Source organism: Cariama cristata, unplaced genomic scaffold (assembly GCF_000690535.1).
Source record: "Cariama cristata isolate BGI_N322 unplaced genomic scaffold, ASM69053v1 scaffold9182, whole genome shotgun sequence".
Taxonomy (NCBI): Eukaryota; Metazoa; Chordata; class Aves; order Cariamiformes; family Cariamidae; genus Cariama; species Cariama cristata.
In genome coordinates this window covers 119,793-139,443 of record NW_009603239.1, presented here as the reverse complement: position 1 = coordinate 139,443, position 19,651 = coordinate 119,793, and the positions used below count along the sequence as shown (strand labels likewise).

Below are 19,651 nucleotides of genomic sequence, written 5' to 3'. Positions count from 1 at the left end.
GAAGATTGCATGAATCCTATGGCCATACTGACCCCTCCGCTTAAAGCCGTTTCAGAGAGTACACACAAGCTGCAGTCATTTAATGTGATGTTATTTAGCAAAAGCTAAGAAAACAGGGGGAGGATACGTAAGTGACTGTAACGTGCAAGTCAGCGGCATTTTCATGGATCCCTCAGCTGCAACAAAAAATGAAAACCATAAGTTTTATAGGCAAACGGCAGTATCAGTTTTGCCACTGAGAGAAATTAAGAGGACTGTGTCACTGCAAGATACAATGTATTTTGAGACATGATAGTTTTATGCCCAATAGCCAAACCTTTCTAATTATTTTACTTTCTTTTTCTAAAGGTTCATACCTAATTCCCTCTTCTGCAATTGAACCAACCAGTTGTGCAAACCTGGGAAGCCTTTGCCAAGGTAAGAAGCCCAGGTCATTCTCACAGTTCCATCTTTGGGAAATCTTTATTTTCCTTGGGTTTTCCATTCCATTTCTTTTTTATTATTGTTTCTAAAAGGGTGAACTGCAATAAAAAATAGCAAGGAAAGGAATTCTTCAGTCTCATCAAGTGTGTGGGTGTCCTGTACGTACAATATGTGGAAAAAATGTGATCACTCCCTTGATAATACGTTTTCCAAATAGTCTCCATTATATCAAAACTGAATTAATTGACTGCTTTCATTTCTTTCTCAATCTCTTTTCCTTCTGCACATTTTGACAGTAAAATATTAACCAGGATAAGAAATGGGTACATCTGTAAATAAAAAATGAGCAGATGTAAATAAAGGAACTGACTATTACTCATTTTTTTCCAATAAGCTCTTTTGAGGATAGATACTTTGAGATTAGTAGGTAAAAATTTAACATCAAACTGCAAAATCCAGCAGCTGTTAGTTAATGGAACACTTGTTACAGCACTTAGTGATGGTTTAATAGTGTAAAAATCATCACGTATGAGAATTCATGAGATGTCTTTAAAGGTCAGCTCAGTTGAATGCAAGGAATAGGTCAACCCTAGAGATTTCAATGCCATGTGAATCGTTGGACATGCAAGGACAGTTAATTCCTTCTGCTCTTCTTGGAGGCTGAAGTTGTATAAAAATGCTTGACATGAACGACATCAGCCCATTTCCACAATACCTTCATGAACACAGACCTGCTAATGAGGTGGCATGCTGCCTTAAACTTTAATCACAGCAGCAGGTGCACCAAAACCAATGTCTAGCTCTGTAACCCTTTTCAGGCTGAATGGTGGAAGAAGGAGACGGGAGAGAATGAAATACAAAAGAGGAGGAGGAAGTCTCAGAACTCTTTCAAAACTGACATTTACAAGTAAATCAGATTTAGCTTAAAAATAAAAAGGAAAATGCACTTTCTTGGGGACCTAGTAAGAGATCTATGTCAGTCTTCAGTGTACTTCTCCCAGATTTTCCTGAGGTAAATTTGCGTCAAGTTCTTGGAGCATGTTGTACTGATCTCCACAGGGAAAGTAGAATGCCAGTTATGTCCGTAGTCAGATTTTAAACAGTATTTTTCAGGTATCATATTCACAAAGCATAGTATGATCTAAATAGTACTACTTGAATACTGTAGGTAAATGTGACAGCGACAATTGTTCAGTATTAGTCTATTTGTATGTAAAGAGTAATACAGCCACCATTTAAAGAACTTTGTGTATTCTCTTGGAAGAACTCTGAGCATTTTCCTCTATCAAAATGACATGGTGTGAAAGGAGAGAGAATATCTTTCATTAGGTCAGCTAATATGGCTGCAGAGATGGACATACTTTCAGCGAAACAAACCTGCTTTTCTAAAAACCTCATCCTTTTTTCCAGCTTTATTAACTTGTCTAGTAGAAGATAATTGCCTCTAATAAAAGATGCCTCCTTTCAAACTTGCCTCTTTTAACTTCTTAGACCATCACATTTCAATAAAGACTATGAGTACTTTCGTGAAGGTAATACTCTTTCCTTCTCTGAAGAGTGTTCGATACAGTGTCACTGGTGTTCTATGTTTGTCACTTTGGAAGTGGCAGATCAGATTTACCCTCTTCATCATCATGATCATTATTGTTGTAATAATGAAAATCATAAAAAGATGTCTGTCTGTCAATTTCTGTCACCGCCGCAGACTTATTTTAAACTGAGAGGCCAGTTTGGATTCGTTTTTTGTTTGTTTGTTGTGTGTTGTGCAATAGCACCAGTAACAAAGTTTGTGGATGCCAGATTATGTCAGCTAGTGTCTGATGAAAGAGCTGTTTTCTCCATTATGCTTAGTAAATATTTTCATTCATTGGAAGATGCCTCTTTTAACAGTGTTGACTGGAAGACACAATCAGTAAGAAGCATTATAACTTGTTTCTCAGACAATATATTCTGAGAATATAGACAACCCTGAAGTTTCATGGAAGAAGAGCTTTTTTGTATTATAGGATGTCACTTTATATACTCACTTTCCCAGTTAGAACCTGTTTGCTGCAGTGTCCAACTCTTCCTTCTCTTTCCCCAAGTTTCTTGTTTCACTGAAACCTGAACATGAACCTGGTCCCTAAGCTGAGACCTGAGTTTATGACTTTCAGACTGAAAAGGTTAGCTAAAACAACCTCACAAAAAATCAAAAGTGCAATCTGCAAGAGCCGTGTAACACTCTGAGATTAAGCTGCACCAACCTTCAGGTTTTAAAAAGTTTTCAGGAAAAAAAAAATCTGTCAGTGTGTGGATCTGCATTCCCAGGGAGTTACTAGATAAGATTAAATTATTTTCCAAACTAGTATTTGAAAATTTAGTGGCATGATGTTCGAATTCCTCTACCATTTATACCTTCCCAATCTGCTGTGGGGGAAATTTGCAGTTTTGGCTCCACAGTCTGATTTTGAAAAGTGTTCTAGCTGGTTGTCCTGGGAAACATTTGCCAGGGTTCTGGGGAGTGACTCCTGTTAGTGTCAGTGGGAACAGTGCAGCTGAGATCCTACATGAAGCTTTCAAGGTATATATTCTGCTTCAATTATTCCAAGTCTGATTTCAATTCTCTTCATTGTACGGAGTTCAATGGAGTTAATTGGATCCTTACACAGGTGTTTTAGTTTCACATTTGTTTGTCATCTTCTGTACCTGAGTAAGGACAATTATTCTTTCCACAAGCAATATTCTAAGTGCATGCACCTTAGAACTTACAAGATCTACTTTCTGGTCTTTGCACAGCTGTTTGGATCTGAAGCTCTCATAAGAGGATTTTGAGTTTATGAAAGCAGTACAGGACTGATCTTGCAAACCTTACACTGGCAAAACTCCCACTGAAGTCAGTCAAAGTGAAGATTGCAGGATTGGGACCTCAGTTCATATCCATTCATCACTTTGTGCAGAAAAAATGTTTATTTAACATTTATGGCATTGTGTGTAGATGGTTTCATTTTACATTGTCATGCGTTTTTCCCATTTTGTCTTACCTTATTAACATTCATATTTCATTCAAGTTCACCTCTTTCTCATCTTTGTTACCAGCTACTGTAAATGCTACTACTCCTACACCACCCACTGTCACCACTAACATGCCCGATACTAATAGAAACGATAAGCCAAACAATGGTAAGAAATCCTGTGTTACATTTTTCCTTGTACTGTGTCTAGAGCAAATTTATTGTATTTTAAGGTGTGTTTTTCGTACTATCATAATGTCAAGGGTCATGCCTTGGTTCTGATCTCATTTACACTGAATTAAATCAGGAGTAACTTCACTGGACCATGTAAGAATGGTGTAAATGAGAACAGAACCGAACTCAGTGTTTATTTGTATCATGTTTACCTGGCTCTTGTACAAAAGGGACTCACTTTGTGTCACCTGTTGTGTTTACGCATGCAAAGAACGAGGGAAAGGAATGGGATTTTTAAAAAGGGTCCAAAAAGAACCATGCTGTTGAAACGTTTTAAGGCTGCAGATTATAAGGCATTGTGTAGCTCCGGCTTGTGCAGCCAGGGTGGTAGAATGCTGGGATGGTCTGTTCCTCACTAGTCAGGCACAGGAGCCAAGTGGAGTCGTTCCTGTGGAGCAAAGCCACTTCCACTGAGTCAACAGGAATCTTTCCACTGACTTCAAGAAGAGCTGGATCAGAATTTACTAGGGAAAATGTTGACAGTATCAGATATCGTTTACTTTTCATTTAGAAAGATTAAGGGAAAAAATAAGGTAGTAAATGAGCCTATTATTAGCACAGGGAAAAAGCAGGGATTTCTTTTAAGGTTTTCTGAAATTCTGTGATATCACTGTCTCCTAGAGACTGAGCATCATTTTGTGAGGTGCTGCTAAAATTTTTATTAATTTGTTAAAGATAGTTGTTAAACATTATTAACAACACAGAGATAGATTTCTGCAATTTTCATCTGAGGCTTAAACATATTTTTTGTAAAGATTTACTTTTTTACTGTGCTCCACAGGAATAAATTAGAATCTGGGGGAGGGGGCTTGTGTTTTTGTTGTTGTTCTTTTTTTCCCCCAAATGCATCAGTTGTTACCATAGGATTTAAAATTCTTGGAGTATTTTTTCTCTTGGCAGATCATTTCTTGTACATTTGGCAATCAGGCAGTACAGTAGACAAAGTGAAAGAATTTATCTGAATTCAGCCCGTTTGGATTTACTAAGCTGTAGAAGTAAGAAGAAAATACTGAAAATTTCTTCCAATTTGTGCTTTTTTCTTTTTGTGGAGCTACTCACTCTATGTTCACCGTGAGCAGTTAACTCTGACTTTTGTAACTACGGAAGGAACTGAATGTCTTATTACTGTTAGTATGAATAAAAACTGGACAAATAAGTCCTTTCTTTGGTTTTGAAACTCCCAAGAGTAAGTAGAAAGACTGAGAAAAATAAGCCAAATTCATTTACAGTAGAAGCAAATTAAACTTTCAGTCAGCTAACTGGCGTCATTTTCCACTCTTGGTAAGCTGATTTTTAGACCCAGAGCACACAGCCAAGAACAGACAGTTAAGTTGCGTATATTTTCTTTAATCTATTAACTATGTGGCTTACTACACACAGACCTGCAGGAATTCAGACTTCCTGCTACGGTTATCTTCAGAATGAAGAGAAATTCACCTGAATCCTCCCATTCACGACCACAGAGGCAGCAAGAGTCTAAGATAGAAGGGGTCAAAAACATAGGAATTATCTCAACTCCAATTATTTGGCCAGTGAAACAAAGGCCTCTCCGTTTCAGTAAAAACTCAGCAGATGAGAACCCAGAGAGAAGAACCACGTACAACTTGTTTCATCCAGCTACGTCCACATCAGCTTCTTCCGAGGAGACCGGCAATACCTTGGCTGCTTTTACAGAAAAAATTGACCTAGATAATACTGTGATGAATCAGTTACCAAATGAAAATATTTTGAATGATTCTAGAAGTTCATTTCATGGCAGTTCTGATGCAGCAGATGCTGTTACAGAGCCTTCTGTGAATGCAGCAGTTCCTCTTCTTCAAAGCAGAATTCCTAATGCAGAGCTAGCACGGACTTTGGCAGATGGGCTAGATCATTCTGACTCTGAGTCAGCGTTCCACTCGCCCATTAACAGCAGCAGCACTGCTTATGAAGACAAAAAAGAAACTGTGTGGATTTCATCCTCCAGCAGTGGCACAACCAATTTCATGCATATAAGCAACGTCTCGGAGCCTGTGAGTTGGTGGAGTGAGACTGTATTCCATCATCATATGACCTCTGACATTCAAGAAGACAGACATAATTCTCTTTCTAGTTTATCTATGTCACCTACAGAGGAGAAATCATCATTCCAAAAAAGTAGCCTAGGTTTGCTAGACTTCACACCGGAAAATTTTTACCTAGCAATGATAGAAGGCAATGTTGATAGGAAAACTTTTTCTATGTTAGCAGCAAACAGTGAATTTCAGTTTAGAAGATCTACTGACGTTAAGGAACATCACCCAGGAGGCATTACAAATCTAACCTCTGTGGAGACTCCATGTGCAAACCCAACAACTTTTTTTCAAAACATGAAAAAAACATACACAAAATTTATACCTGACATCCCACTGACAAATTCAATCCTAGAACACAGTAAAGAACTACAAACCTTTTCAGCACTTCCATTAGGAACAGACTGGACAAGCTCAGCATTTAAGCATGTTGTAACGACCCGGCCTGTTTACCAACAATCATTGACTAACATAAATTTGGAAAGTGACAGCATATTTGTATCTAATAGCGATTACTGGTCTCATTATTTAAAACATTCAGTATATTTTCAAAAGCCAAGTGAGACCCTCAGAAATGGAGTACTGGAGAACAATTTAGATGCATTTCGTGATAGTAATGAAAATGAAGACTCAGCTTTTTCCATATTAGAGCCAGACAACATAAATAGAGTTGGCAACTCCTGGGACTCAGGTTACTTGGATTTTCCAACAGAATATGTAGATATTTCCCCTTCTTTAACAGCAAGTTTCTGGACTGTTTCCTATCATTTGAAGGAAGCATCTGAAGTGTTTTCTGGGGAGCCGTCAGAAAATTGGTGGCTCTCATTTAATAAACTACTTTCTTCCCCAACAGAGAGATTGCCATCCATTAGTTAACCTGCTAAGTCTGACAGTATCTCTGAACAAATATCTGTCATTAGATTATTAGGTCACAGGGCTGAAGAAATGAACTTCTATAGTCATGCATCAGCTTTGGAAACACAAATCTTTAGTTTGTTTATTCCAGGCATTTCAAAGAGAATTTCAGAAAGTAATGGCAGGACAATATCACAGTTGCAGTCAAATGTGAACTTTGCAAACCTAACTGTGTCTTCCAACAGTGAATTTTATTTTGATTTTCCTTTTCCTTCCCTGGAAGCACCTTTGAGTCAACCCTCTGTAGAGGTACAGGTAAGTCCCTTTGATAACGTACTTGAAAACTCCACAGAAAAATTAGCGATATTTGATAGTTTGCACATGCAAATTGGAGCTGACATAGTAAGTCATCAAACCAACGTGACCTTCCTAAGCAATAGGCAGCAGATTGTTTCTGTCCTTCCAACACATTCAGGAATGCAGCCTTCATGTTCAAGAGATAGCCAGGCTGCTGTCTTGATCAATACACCAGCTAAGAGTTTGGTAAACACTACAGGAACATACGGATCACTGCAGTCTCAAAGTCTTTCAGCAAATGAGGCTGTAATAAATGCTATTGATAAAGCAAGAAGTAAAGTTCAAATAGATTCAGATGTTTTTTTAAAAAACCTCAATTTGATGAGTTCTGACTTCCTTCCAGTGACATTGTCTTTGGAATTAAGGTACCTTCTTCATTCAGACTTGAAATTTAAAGTCAGTATACCTCCCAACAGCTACTCCACACCTCCACTCCCACAAAGTTTTCAGAACCATCTTGATACAATTTCTCCAAGCCTGATCCCTCAGTGGGATGTAGCAGAGTTAAGGTTGCCAACAGCAGTAACACCGACAAGTCATCTAACTGTTCTAGAACAAAACTCCATTGAAAAACAAAGGGACAGTCTGAGATACTCTCTATGGGCTGTAGAACAAGAAATCATTGGTGATAATGAAAACAGAAGGAATTCTGCTGTTCTGACGTCAACAAACATATTGAGGCTTTCCGAATGGGATTCGGAAGGGGAGGTGTATGGATCCTTTAGCAAGCACAGAGAAGGAATGTCTTCTCTGAATATTGTTAGTACTCATGCCTTGGATTTTGAAGATGCTGATTATGGACATTTGGCAAATCTCTCTTCTATTTTGGAATCATCACAAACTGCAACAATGAATGATGCAATACCTTTGCTATCTTCATACAGTGGAGGAGTTATTCAGCACAAAGAGACCACCTCGAAGGGCAGTCTGACAACACCTGCAGCTGCAATGCATCACTCTTTCATGCAGTCCCAAATGCCATTTTCTTCTGTAACATCCCACCAGTCATCACTTTCAACACATGCTCATTCCTTGGCCAGTTTATCATCTGGGACAAGCCAAAATACCACCCGTTACCCACCACTGAATCAACTTACTAGCTCTCCTGCAGTCTTTTTATCTTGTTTATGTTACTCCTTCGCTGAACTGGGCTGCCTGTGTCGACCTGAGGTCAACTACAGTATGTCAAACCGTTAAGTTAGATGTAGAAAAAAACCAAATCATCTTATCTATTAGATACTCAGTTGGTAGACTGAACATAGAAGTAGCTGGCTTTCATCCTTTAGATATAGACTCATTTCGCATATGAAAAGATTTTGGAATAGTAATTTAATTACAGTAGAAGGGAATTTGTAACATCTTAGTGATAGTAAATGTCATTAATGTGTGATTTCTAATTTTTATGTACTTCTCTAAGACAACTCTCATGAGACTGTGAGGATTGTGTTGCCATATGTCTCATACTTTTGTGCCATTTTATTGTTTGAGATTGTAGGAATGTTTCTCACTTACAGTATTCATATGTTTTTGAGCATTTAACTTTCAAAAAGCAAAGATTTTCTGAAAGAAACTTTTGGATAATTTACCTAACATAATTAAAAAAAACGAATCCTGGTATTTCATTGATCATTATATTTTTGTAGTTGGTGGTGGGTGTGGGGAGAATTGTTTTTGCAGGTTCTTTTTTCCTCTTTTTTCAAGTTATCTTTGGCTACTTTTCATCAATTTTCTGCCCATATAAATATTTTTTTTTTCATTCAGCATTTTGAGGTGGGATTTCCACTGTTTAATTTGGAGAGCGAGAAATCATTTTTAGTTTTCACTATCTGCCACTGCAGTCTCCTGAGAGTGTTTTAAAATGTGGATTAGTTCTTTGTTCTTGTTCTCTTTTCGCCTCATTAAAACATGCTTTGGGTCTACATCTGGTGGAGATCTTGAAGCTGTTGACTAGTTTGTAGTTACTATGTTTGATTTTAAAAATACTTTGCATATACCTATATTAAAGTGATTTTGTCCATATACATAATTATATAAATAAGGTTATAATTATATATATGAGTGTATATGAATATGTGAGAATATATATAATGCACACTTTCTGTATGTGTGTATCTGTATAGCACATATAAAAAGTACATTATACATCTAAAATTGAATATATGTATATACAGAGATATATACATATAAATGAGATCCAGGTCTTGCAAATGTTTTCAATTTGCCCAGTTTTTTACTTCCAAAGATTTATTTTTTTTCTCTTTTAGTAATAGTAACAAACTAAAATACATTTTCAGGTTAAACTGCACACCAAATTTGTGAGTTAAGGGAGGGAAAAAAAGACAATGAATCAAAAAGCAAGCAAGTTCATTCTACTTGTATCTAAAATTTTATCATAGTTTACCAAAGAAGGTAACTGGTAAACCATCTTTCTGCAAGAAATTGATCCTTTGGTATTTTATTGCAGAGGAATTTTCATGCTAATCTCAGTGATCATATGATTAGTTCTGTAAGAACAATACTCAGGCCAGCTCATGAATAGAATAATAATCAATATGCTCAATTAAATTGGAAAATACTGACTTCAATTTTTTTTTCCAGATACTTTTATTTCAAGCTCTTGTAAAATGATTATCTAGGAAGTTGTAAAGTGATTAAATTTGCTCCACCTAGAATAAAAGGTCTTTTATTTAGACTCAGAAAGATAGAGCAGTTCCTTTACAATCAAGAGACAGAAAGGGCTTTCTGTATAATTGTTGTCACGTCCTGTTCTGTCCTGTGTAGTGTCTCTGTAGGATTTACGTAAGATTTATATAAGTACAGGTATCTGTGATCAAGACCCACAACTTCATTTAGTAACAGCCCTGAACCAGGCAATGCCACATGTGCACATACATGCGAGTGAATTGATGCAGAAGCTCTTAAACGTCCCCCACATCCTGGGAAATTTTATCCAACTGGAACGTACAGAACTTTTAGTAGCTTAATGAAAAAAATTTGACTTGTGAAAAGGATAGACTTTTAACATAGAGCATAACTATGAGGTGATTTGATGTTATTTATTAGATGTGAAATCTTGTAATGCTGCCAAAACTCATGAACTTAAAGACAATTTGTATTTACCTGGTGCCATTTCAAAACAATTTTACTGAATATAAAATTGCTGCAAGCCAAGTGTTGCACATTTGGTAGCTGAAAGATCTTTTTTTCAGCTGCTGGTTCTTCTGCTATTGGGTCATCACCAGGCCTGAGAGCAAAGACTGTGCTGTGAAAACAAGAGCTGGATATCCCTTTCCCACCTAATTCTGTCCTCAGTTATCTTCTTACTCTCAATTGATGAGCCTTATCTGCTCTCACAAAATTTTAAGTCCAATCTGCAGTGGTTGAATTCTAGACTATAACAATATGACTGAAAGCAGAATTTATCTATGTTAGACTTCAGTAATTATGATTGATTTTTAAATTCATGACACTTTCATGATCTTGCTTTTACACACCACATTAAAGGCATATGCAAAATACTATTTCTACGTACATAGTTTGTGAGTTTCCATGTCACGTTTCAAGTGTCTCTAAAAATACGGAGGGGGAGGGATTTCTTGTCTAATTGGACAGGACTAGTGAAAATGGGCCCAAGCCTGCAGGGCTTGTTCACTCCAAACTTGTATAATACCAACAAGAGCTTGAGGTGTCCTTGTATCTGGGCTTCAGCCCAATCTTTATATTCATTGTGAAATTAAAGTCTCATTATTAAAAAGGTACATTTGCTCAGTTTCTAACATTATAATGCTGTTTTTAATGGACAGGTGGGCTATTCTACAGGATATCTATAACTGTCTTTAGTTCCAACTCAGTGGCGAAAGTACATGATGCAGTTGCAGAATGGGTAAGTTAAGTTTCTTTTCTTGTGTGATTACATGTATGAATCTTCCCCATTGATGTTATCAATCTGAAAAGGAAAAAAAGGAGAGAATACCAAATGAATTCTTAAATTAATATGTGTTCTCTGAAGATCTCTCTCTTACTGATTTGTGCAGTAAAGAATTCAGGTCTAGCTGGGGGTATTAGGCACTATGGATAAACTTTTGAAATGTCTCCAGTGTACTGGGAAGCTTCTTAAGAAATGTAGATACTAGTTGAGATTTTGGAAAGTATGGAGAAATCAGAATTGTCCGCTGAAAGAGGTGGATGTCTAAGTTCCAACATCACTGTATTGGGCAAAATTTTTCTCTCCAAATACTAATGTGGTTTTGAAGTTATATTGTGATAGAAATAATAAAAAAACAGGCAATGATCATTTGTGTGAGGCAATACACTTTTCCAGTTTACCCTAATATTCTCTACTTCAGAAGTCTTCTGCCATAGGTCAGTTGTTGGGGTTTCTTGTAGCCCCTGGTTTTTCAGTTCATTTTAGCAGACATAAGCTCCTTTCTGGGCCCTCTGGGTGAAAGATTGTTGAAGTTCCTGCCTCTGAAAGTTCCTCCTGTCTGAATACAGATATTCTCTGTTCTTTTTGACAGTTCACATAGTGGCACTCACACAATCTGTAAGTAGTCTTTATACCAACTACTTACATGAGAATATGATGTCATAAATATATAGCAATTCTTTTTTATTTTTCTTTTAATAAACCTGGAGGCTTTCAGAAGCTAAGGAAACCACCTATAGTCACCTACAAACCAGAAATGCAGCCATCTACACCTGCCAAGGTTATTCTCTTAGCAGCAGTAGCCGGGCGAAGTATGTAGGTGCCTGAGCCAAAGAATCTAGAAGGATGTCACTTGGCCCTAGCAGAGTATGCAAAAGTGTATCCTGGGGGAAAACTGAGCAGCCGTTGCCCACTCAGAATAAATAGTACAAAGGTCTGAAAAAAAGATCATCATAAGGTTGGAGACTTTTAGGTGAAAATTGACCCTGTAGTTTTGTCAGTAAATCTTTTCTAATCAAAGTGCTTCTGAGAATTTAAGATGAGGAAGAGAGGGAGAAAAGGAAAGGTTCAGCATCCTGTGTGCTCTTCTATTCACTATGTCGTGACCTGATAGAGATTTCCTTCTGTCAGTAAAAAAGCCCACACCTCTCACTACCAGTTGTACATCTAACGTGACAGTCACCTCACTGAAATGGGAGTGTTCTCTTTGCTTTTAAAACCTGAAGAGGATTTCTCAAGGGGAAGAAGGGTGAAATTCTCACTGTGTCTTAAGCAACCAAGAGCCCCATTAACATCTCACCATTCATGTGATCAATGTCTTCCTGTTTTTCAGCTAAACCGTACTTTCCAGAACTGGAATTACACTGTCTATGTGGTCAATATCAGGTAAATGAAGGGGGAAGATGTTTATGCTACGTTCCTTTTAAGAATTTAACAACCCTAATTAATGTTTCTTTCTTTTATAGCATCCACCCTGGCTCCATAAAAGAGGGAGTAAGAGAAAAAAGAAGTATTAAAAGGTAGCATTTTTAAAAACATTTTCTTGAGAGAGGCATCAGTTGCTATTACACGTGGCTGTACAGCAGGCTTTATTGTCTATTATTGGACTCATTGTCTATTACTGGGCATATGCTGCCAGTCTGTAAATATATGACTGCTGGTGAGCTGAGTGCTCTGGATGTGCTCAGAAACCTAATGCTGGTTATCATGTTTGTTTTGATTTAAACCTACTGAGCTTTAAACCACGGCAGATAATTTTTTCAGAGCTCAGGTTTCATCTGTCACAAAACTGAATGGATATATCATATATACGTGGTCTGGCACACCCAGCTTTCTTTAGCAACAAGCTTTGGTACGCTGGTCTCTATCCACTGTCACTGCATTTATTCTCTTGAACTAGAGCCTTTTGAGTTAACAGACATCTTACTAAATGCAAAACATTGAAAAATCATGCTAGAATGGAAAGCCAAACTAGTGTGAGTTAAACTATTTATCATATGCTCTCATTTCCTGAGTTCTGCTGGGCTTGGAGACACTGGGGTTGGGATGGCCTCAAAGGCAGCCAAAGAAAGTTAGATGGGTCACACCCCCTGAAAATTGGGCCTCGGGGGATTTCTTTGAAAGCAACAGGCTGATTTCTGAGGGATATGTGGGGAGGAGTGTGTCTTAGGACCAAGTTAAGGAGAGGAAACCAAAACATAATTAGTCTTGTGAGGAAGGGACAGCAAGTGGGTATGGGATGTGTCTGTTTGCAGCGTAGGCAAAAGTCCTGTAGGAAAGGACTGTAACTGCTGACTCTTGAGAGCTGCCATGGTAACAGCTGGGCTTTTTAATTTCAAAGATAGCCCAGTATTCCCAGTTTACCAACAGGTACTTACTGATGCTTCCAGTTTTCAACAGAGTTTATCTAGACGTGAAGAGATTTATAAAAGGTACTATCTCCTTCCCACACACCCACATTAAAGACAGCTTTTATTAGCAAAACCATTTAACTGATATAGTGTAAACCCAGTCTCTGAATGGGCTATTTTGCTGCTTGGCCTGGATTTACAGTAGAGTGTAGTGATGTGGGTGGGATTTTTTTTCACACTTCTAAATGATACGGTTGTGCCAGCAAAACCTTTTAAGTGGAGGCCATGCCTCAGGTCTTACCAACAATCCAAGACTGCCGAGGAATGTAAGCTTTCCCCATCCTTATTCCTGCATCTTTTACGAGGCTAGCAGCCCAGCTTGTCAGCATCTGTTCTCCCCTAGACTACACACCTGATTTCTTCTTGTCTCACCTTCCCACCATCCTGTCCTCTGGATTTTGTTTCTTCTTCCTGGTTTATAAAAAAAGGAGGTGAAGAGGGAGAAATTATTCTAATAATTCCCTTTCCTTTCCTTTTCCTTTCCCTCCCTTTCTGACATGTCGATATGGCAGTAAATTACTTCTAATAACGTATCACTGTTATGGGGAAGTAACCCCATTCCTATTTACTTTGCTAATCGTATGTAATTTCAGAGGCAATGGGATTACCCATTCGTCAAAGTCATGTCATAAAGTTTTTCCAGGGAGGCCTGGTCTAATGAGAATCTAGTCTTCTCCTGGGCTCTAGTGCACGCTGTGTCAAGGCCAAATGGCATTTTGTCATCATTCTGAATAATTTAGTATAAATGCTAATCATGTCACACAAAATGTTACTGTTCTTGAAATAATCAGGATTGTTATGCTGCATGTTTTCTTAGAAAAGGAAAAAAAAGAGAAGTCAAGATTCCGCCTGACCTAGCAATCCGGTTGGGGTGACACAGGGATAATTAAAAATTTAATTGAGCTACATGATATATGACTAACAAAAATTATGCTTTTTACACATTATATATGCACATATACATGTATAGAAATCTGTATACACAGGATCTTTTGCTGGTTTTGCATGTATTTTTCATGTCTGTCTTATATTTTCATGCATCATTTACATCTTACAGGAGAAATATTTGGGAAAAGTTGGTGTTCTCCCAGCTTTAGGTCTTCTGAGTGTATGTCTATCATTGTACATTGCTTCCCTTCTGGAACAAAAGAAGGGTCAGCTTCCCAGTACTCTTTGCTGCTCCTGCGTTTAGTCACCAGGTTTCCAGTTCTTTGAGGTTCACACAGCTGTTTCTAGATTTTGTGAGGAAGAAATCTGTCGAATTTCTAACATCCAGAAAGCAAAGTTTTTTTCCTACTACTTCCCGGTCATTGCTTTCAACATACTTTTTTAGGTTTTCCACTTTCTTGGATTTGTCCTGGGTAGGAATCTAAGGAAATCCTACAAGACACCAGAGTAACATTTTGGGGTATAAAAAATCAACAGGTTACAGGTTGGAAGTTTTTAATCCCTGATGGAAGTAATGTTAATTTCTCACTACTCAGGTGATCCACTGAAATGCTGTGGCTGAGTTCTTGTGTGTAACTTGCTCATAGTGTGATTTTTTACAGTTTCTATTAATGAAATATTCATATAAATCATTTCTGTGAATAGTTGTCCAAAGACGTTCTTACTTCTCCATTTTGGATAGTCAAGAATAAGTCTGTTGCAGTTTTAGACATTCCACTATTTCCCTTCATTTTTAAGTACTACTTATTTCATTTACTTTCATGTTCATCTGAATAGAATTTCACTCCACAGTTAAGATTTAAGACCCAACCCATAAGTATCATGGCCTTAACTTTATCTTCTACAGAAGTGAACATATTAGTCTAACTCACTAAACCTTATCTTATCTTAACCTCTCTTATCTGAATTTTCTACAAGATCATGGCCGCCTTATTTCTAAGGCACTATTATAATTCTTTAAATTGCTCTTTGAGAAGTTTTCCTTCTCTTTACATGAATTCATATTCTCTTCATTCTGATTGCATCTTTTTTCCTTACCTTTTGGATTAGCATTTTATACAACAGTTAAAAAAAACCAAACCAAAACAACTTTTCCCAACCTTTTCTATGCATTTTGCTTTGCTTCAACCATTATTTACCAAACTGCTACCTTATCAAGGAACTTCAGTTATCAGACTCTCCACCTAGTCTTCTTGCAAGTGAAAGAGGAAGAATCATTAGAGAGAATGATTCAGAGAAGAAATAGAAGCTGGAAATGGGAGGTAGGAAGCTGGCTTTTTTTTGGCATGTTAAAAATAGGTGTTTTCCAAATAAATATTTTAAACTGTACTGCGTTCTGGAGAAGAGCAAAACAAAACAAAATTATGGAAATGGATTATTATTCTTTCATTGCTGTGTTTTATGAGCTGCATAAATCCAAAGTACACTGTGCTCATTATGCGTTTATGTGCACGGTGATGAGAGACAAACAGAGTGCCAAGTCCAAAAGTGCATATTATTATCAGCACCTTTAATACTGTGAGATCTCTGGATGACAGCAGTATATCAAGCTCTGCTACTTTAGTAGATTATTAACTACTTTAATAGACAGAATTTTATCACAGCTATACTTGACTTTGTGTTTAATTTTTTCCTTTGGTCATACTGTTTCCATCTCTTAATGAGAGGGCAGCTGTTCAAAATAAAGTAGACAGGAGCTCAGAATGGGCTATGAACATAGCTGTTTCTTTGTCCCCCGTTATTTTGTACAAACATTTGAAAGTGAAGCCGATTGGTGGGTTTTATGTAGATAAATTATAAATGTGTTCGTTTCTTTCATTAATTCTTTGCCTTTTATGACTCTGCAGCTTTGTCAAAACTTTCTATGACTGCTGCTCCTGCTTTTCTCAGAATGATCCTACTGATCCTAGGTCTTGTCAGATGACTGTGTAGGCCTGCCTCAGGGGGGGAATTGGTCTGTATTAAACAGGTCAGCTCCCCCACTTCTCCTTTCTTTTATTTTGCAAGCAATTTTGAGAATTCAGGCCCCAATTCATTTGTAACCTTTCCTCCACTTAACATACAAATAAGATCATGCTTGCTCCAACTTCCACTACTTGATTGTCATAATTTTGGCCTATTTCCTGTGTTCAATTGCTTCTACTATGTGAAACAACATTAATGTTAGTACTGTTAAGCAACTCGTCAGAATTAAAAACCACAGTGGTAGCCATCTGTGTAAAGACCACTAACCTTAAACAGAAATCCCTTCTCTTAGGAATGAGAATAGAGAGGTAAGCAGGAAATCAGAGCTGCCCATGCCTAGTCCTGCTTTTTCGAAGTCCGTGGGAGTTTTGCCACCAGTGTCAGTGAGGCAGATTCAGGCTCCTGCATGCTGTGTTCTTGGATGCTGTGTTGCTTAATGGAAAGTTTAATGCACTTGGATAAAACTTAAGCTAATTAGATTGTGTAATAGTTTTAGACAGGAGTTAGCAACATTAGAGCAGCATAATTTTGCTTTTATAGTCCTAAGTATCTTTACTGAGTAAAGTATTAGGCTTTTGCATTCTTTGTAGATTACTTCAAATTATTTATTATGAAATAATAATGCTATTCTAGTTATAAATGAACGCATCTGTGACGCCTATTCCTATTTTAAAATTTTTCCTAGTTTCTACTGGTGAGGTTTTAGGATCAACTTGGACCTGGCCCACCCCTACTCCCCGCAACTTCAACTTCAGTGTTACTGAAGGCAGTAAGAGACAGCTTTGACCAGTGCTGAGAAACATTTCAAAATGCTGCATAATGTGTACATTATGTGTAATATTGCTGCTTGAAAAACAAATCAACAAAGAGCCAAGCAGAAATCTGCAGGTTTCTTCTCCACAGTGCCCTGCTGGCATCTTGTGTCCATGACCTGTAAAGAAAGGCTTCATCACAGATGGAGGAATTTGGGAATTCCTCCTGAGTGACTGAAGGATGATCCCTTCTTAGTTCTGCCTGCTCTTGATCCAGCTTCCAGTTACTTCCTTTGCCTTTCCACTGACTTTAACTGGATTTAGTGTGGATCTGACATTGTTAGATGCCGCTTTTAGGAAAGTAATGTATTGGGGAATGGGGGTTTTCTTTGTTGTTTTGGAACATAGTTCAAGCGTAACCAAAAACTCATTTCAGGAAAGACCAGCTGTTGAAATGTGAGGGATTCCAGCCCTTTCTGTTTTGCCTTTCTGCTTCATTCTCTACTAATGAATAGTCTTCATACCAAATCATCGTGTATTATAAGTGCTTTCTGTTGAAAAGCCATAGTTGTTTGTATTCCCACACCAGATCCGCAAGGAAGAGCGAGGCCTGGAGACACAAGGACAGGCACAGGAGTATGACCATGCTGCTGACAGCACTGTTCTGATACAATGGCCATTAACTTAAAAGGAAGGCTTAGAATGCTTTTCTTTTTAGTAGTTCAATTTTTAATTTTATGTCCTGAAGTCTCAAATTTTATACTTTTTCTTTAACGTCACCTTCTGCTGAGAAAGGAACCTCTTCATCCTTGGCATTACTTTGAATGTGTCTATTATGCCCAGTGCTATTTTTTTACCCTCTCTTCTGAACATTTTAATGGTATCACAGTCAAAATCACCTGAAGTAAAACTTTATCCATGACTCAGATGCTTTTGTGGAATGCTTTTAGTTTGCCTCTACTTTCATATTTCTTTCTGTCTCATTCTGTGTGTTTTCTAACATTTTGTCTGCTGTTTGCATTACGTCTCCAGAGTGACTTGTGCAAGAGTCAGCTCTTATTCTGTCTGTCCAGTTAATGTGAAGAAGTTAGTATTGTTTGCAGGTGACTATATGGGCCTACCTGTGCTGCCAGTCTTGAGTTACAGCTACCTGTTGCTGCTTATCTTCAAAGCCAACGTAACAGCAAGATTTGTAAAGAATTTAATGCTGACTTTTTGAAATATGCCAGAGTAGTTAGGAATTAAATTCCCAGTGACTTTTAGTGGAAGTTTAGATTCCCTGAGTACTTCGGTGCTTTGAAAATTATTCTTTATATACTTTAAATCAAGTAACATTAACTACAAAAGAAATTAACAGTGATTTGTTCAACAGTTTGAGAACCACAATAATTCAGTATTAGTTTAACCTGTCTAGCGCAACTGAAATAAGAGGAGAAATATGCACTGCTAATTATCAACCACATATCTTCAGGTATGAGACAGTCTGTGCTGCACGGTTCGCATGGTTTGTTAATCCTTCCTTCAGGCTCCTCGCATGGCGTAGCAGTGAGACCACAGCCCGTGTGTAGGCACACTGTCCTGGAATAGCTCTGAGTCACGCTGCTGGAGAAGAAAGCCGGCTTTGTGGGACGCGCCATGGCAGCTCAGGGGCCCCCGCCGCCTCCTGTGCCTCTGATGAGGCTGCAGCTTCGTAAACTCCTCTCTCTGAGCCAGCTTAGCTCAACGAACCAGGACAAAGTGGGATAGATGCCGGTTTTCCCCTGCTTTCCTGCTTGGTCCAGCTGTCACCATTTCAGTCAAAGAGAAGAGAGGCATAAATACTTATCCCCATTGTGTTTACCTACAGCACTGTCCATTCTTTTATATTGACAGCAGTAATACTAGCAGTACAGGTTACTGTAGGTGATGTGGAATTTGTAATTGATTACTGCTGTGAGAATCTATCTGCTTTTATATGGCACACAATAAAAGATGTAAGGTTGGGTGTAGCAAATCTGGTGACACTGGCAGAGCATGGCAGTGTTGCCATTTCTTTGAGTGTAGGCCTACTGTTTCCCAAATCGAGAATTTTGTTCTTCACCATCAAAATGTTTTCTTTCTGGGATGTGAGTGTGACAAAAGTGGAAGGAAGCACTCAGCTTCATATTGCGTCAGCTGTCAAGTTAAAAGGTATTTATTTACTTTGGGAAGCTAGCATGAGTCATTCTGAAAAGTTTATAGAAATTATTTTCATCACGATATGGAACAGGCTCTTACTACACAGTATACATGACTTGTGCTATAAGAGTTTCTCAGAAAACAAATAATGAAGTGGTTTAACAGATTATTTTTATCAGTACTTCATAATTAATACCTTTCTCTATGATTGTTCAAGATAACTGTAACCAGTTCTACCCCATCTATCGTTATCCCTTCTGTTTTGTTGCCATTATCCCTCTGCACAGTTATGGGTACTAAATACCATTTTGGTTAGTTGGGAGTCTTGCAATAGACAGCATAGCACAGCAGCAGTGACTGTTCACTTATGACTTCTGTTTTGCAGCCAAAGTGCTGAGGTAGGGAGTGGCATCAGTATATTAAGTTTTCCTCTTCTGAAGTAAGGGGAATAGATGAGTGAAGCCAGAATCTTTTAGGAAAGATGGTTAAGTGCCAGGAGACTCTGGGGCTGAAGTACTGGAGGGCTAAAGGGATTGGCAATTCCGTAGGCAATTTCCATGCTTCTGCTAAAAATAAATGCCAT

General features: G+C 37.9%; 1 protein-coding gene across 1 annotated transcript in view; it reads left to right on the top strand.

Annotated features, from left to right (window-relative positions):
- Positions 1-348: 348 nt before the first annotated feature.
- Positions 349-19,651, top strand: part of GPR126 (G protein-coupled receptor 126) — a gene marked incomplete at its 5' end in the record, with an annotated part of 55,351 nt that continues 36,048 nt past the window's right edge. Inside the window, 5 exons of the mRNA XM_009695098.1 lie at positions 349-417; positions 3,499-3,582; positions 10,714-10,793; positions 12,169-12,221; positions 12,302-12,355. Of these exons, the coding sequence (XP_009693400.1) occupies positions 349-417; positions 3,499-3,582; positions 10,714-10,793; positions 12,169-12,221; positions 12,302-12,355 (340 nt within the window). The remainder of the gene's footprint in view (positions 418-3,498; positions 3,583-10,713; positions 10,794-12,168; positions 12,222-12,301; positions 12,356-19,651) is intronic.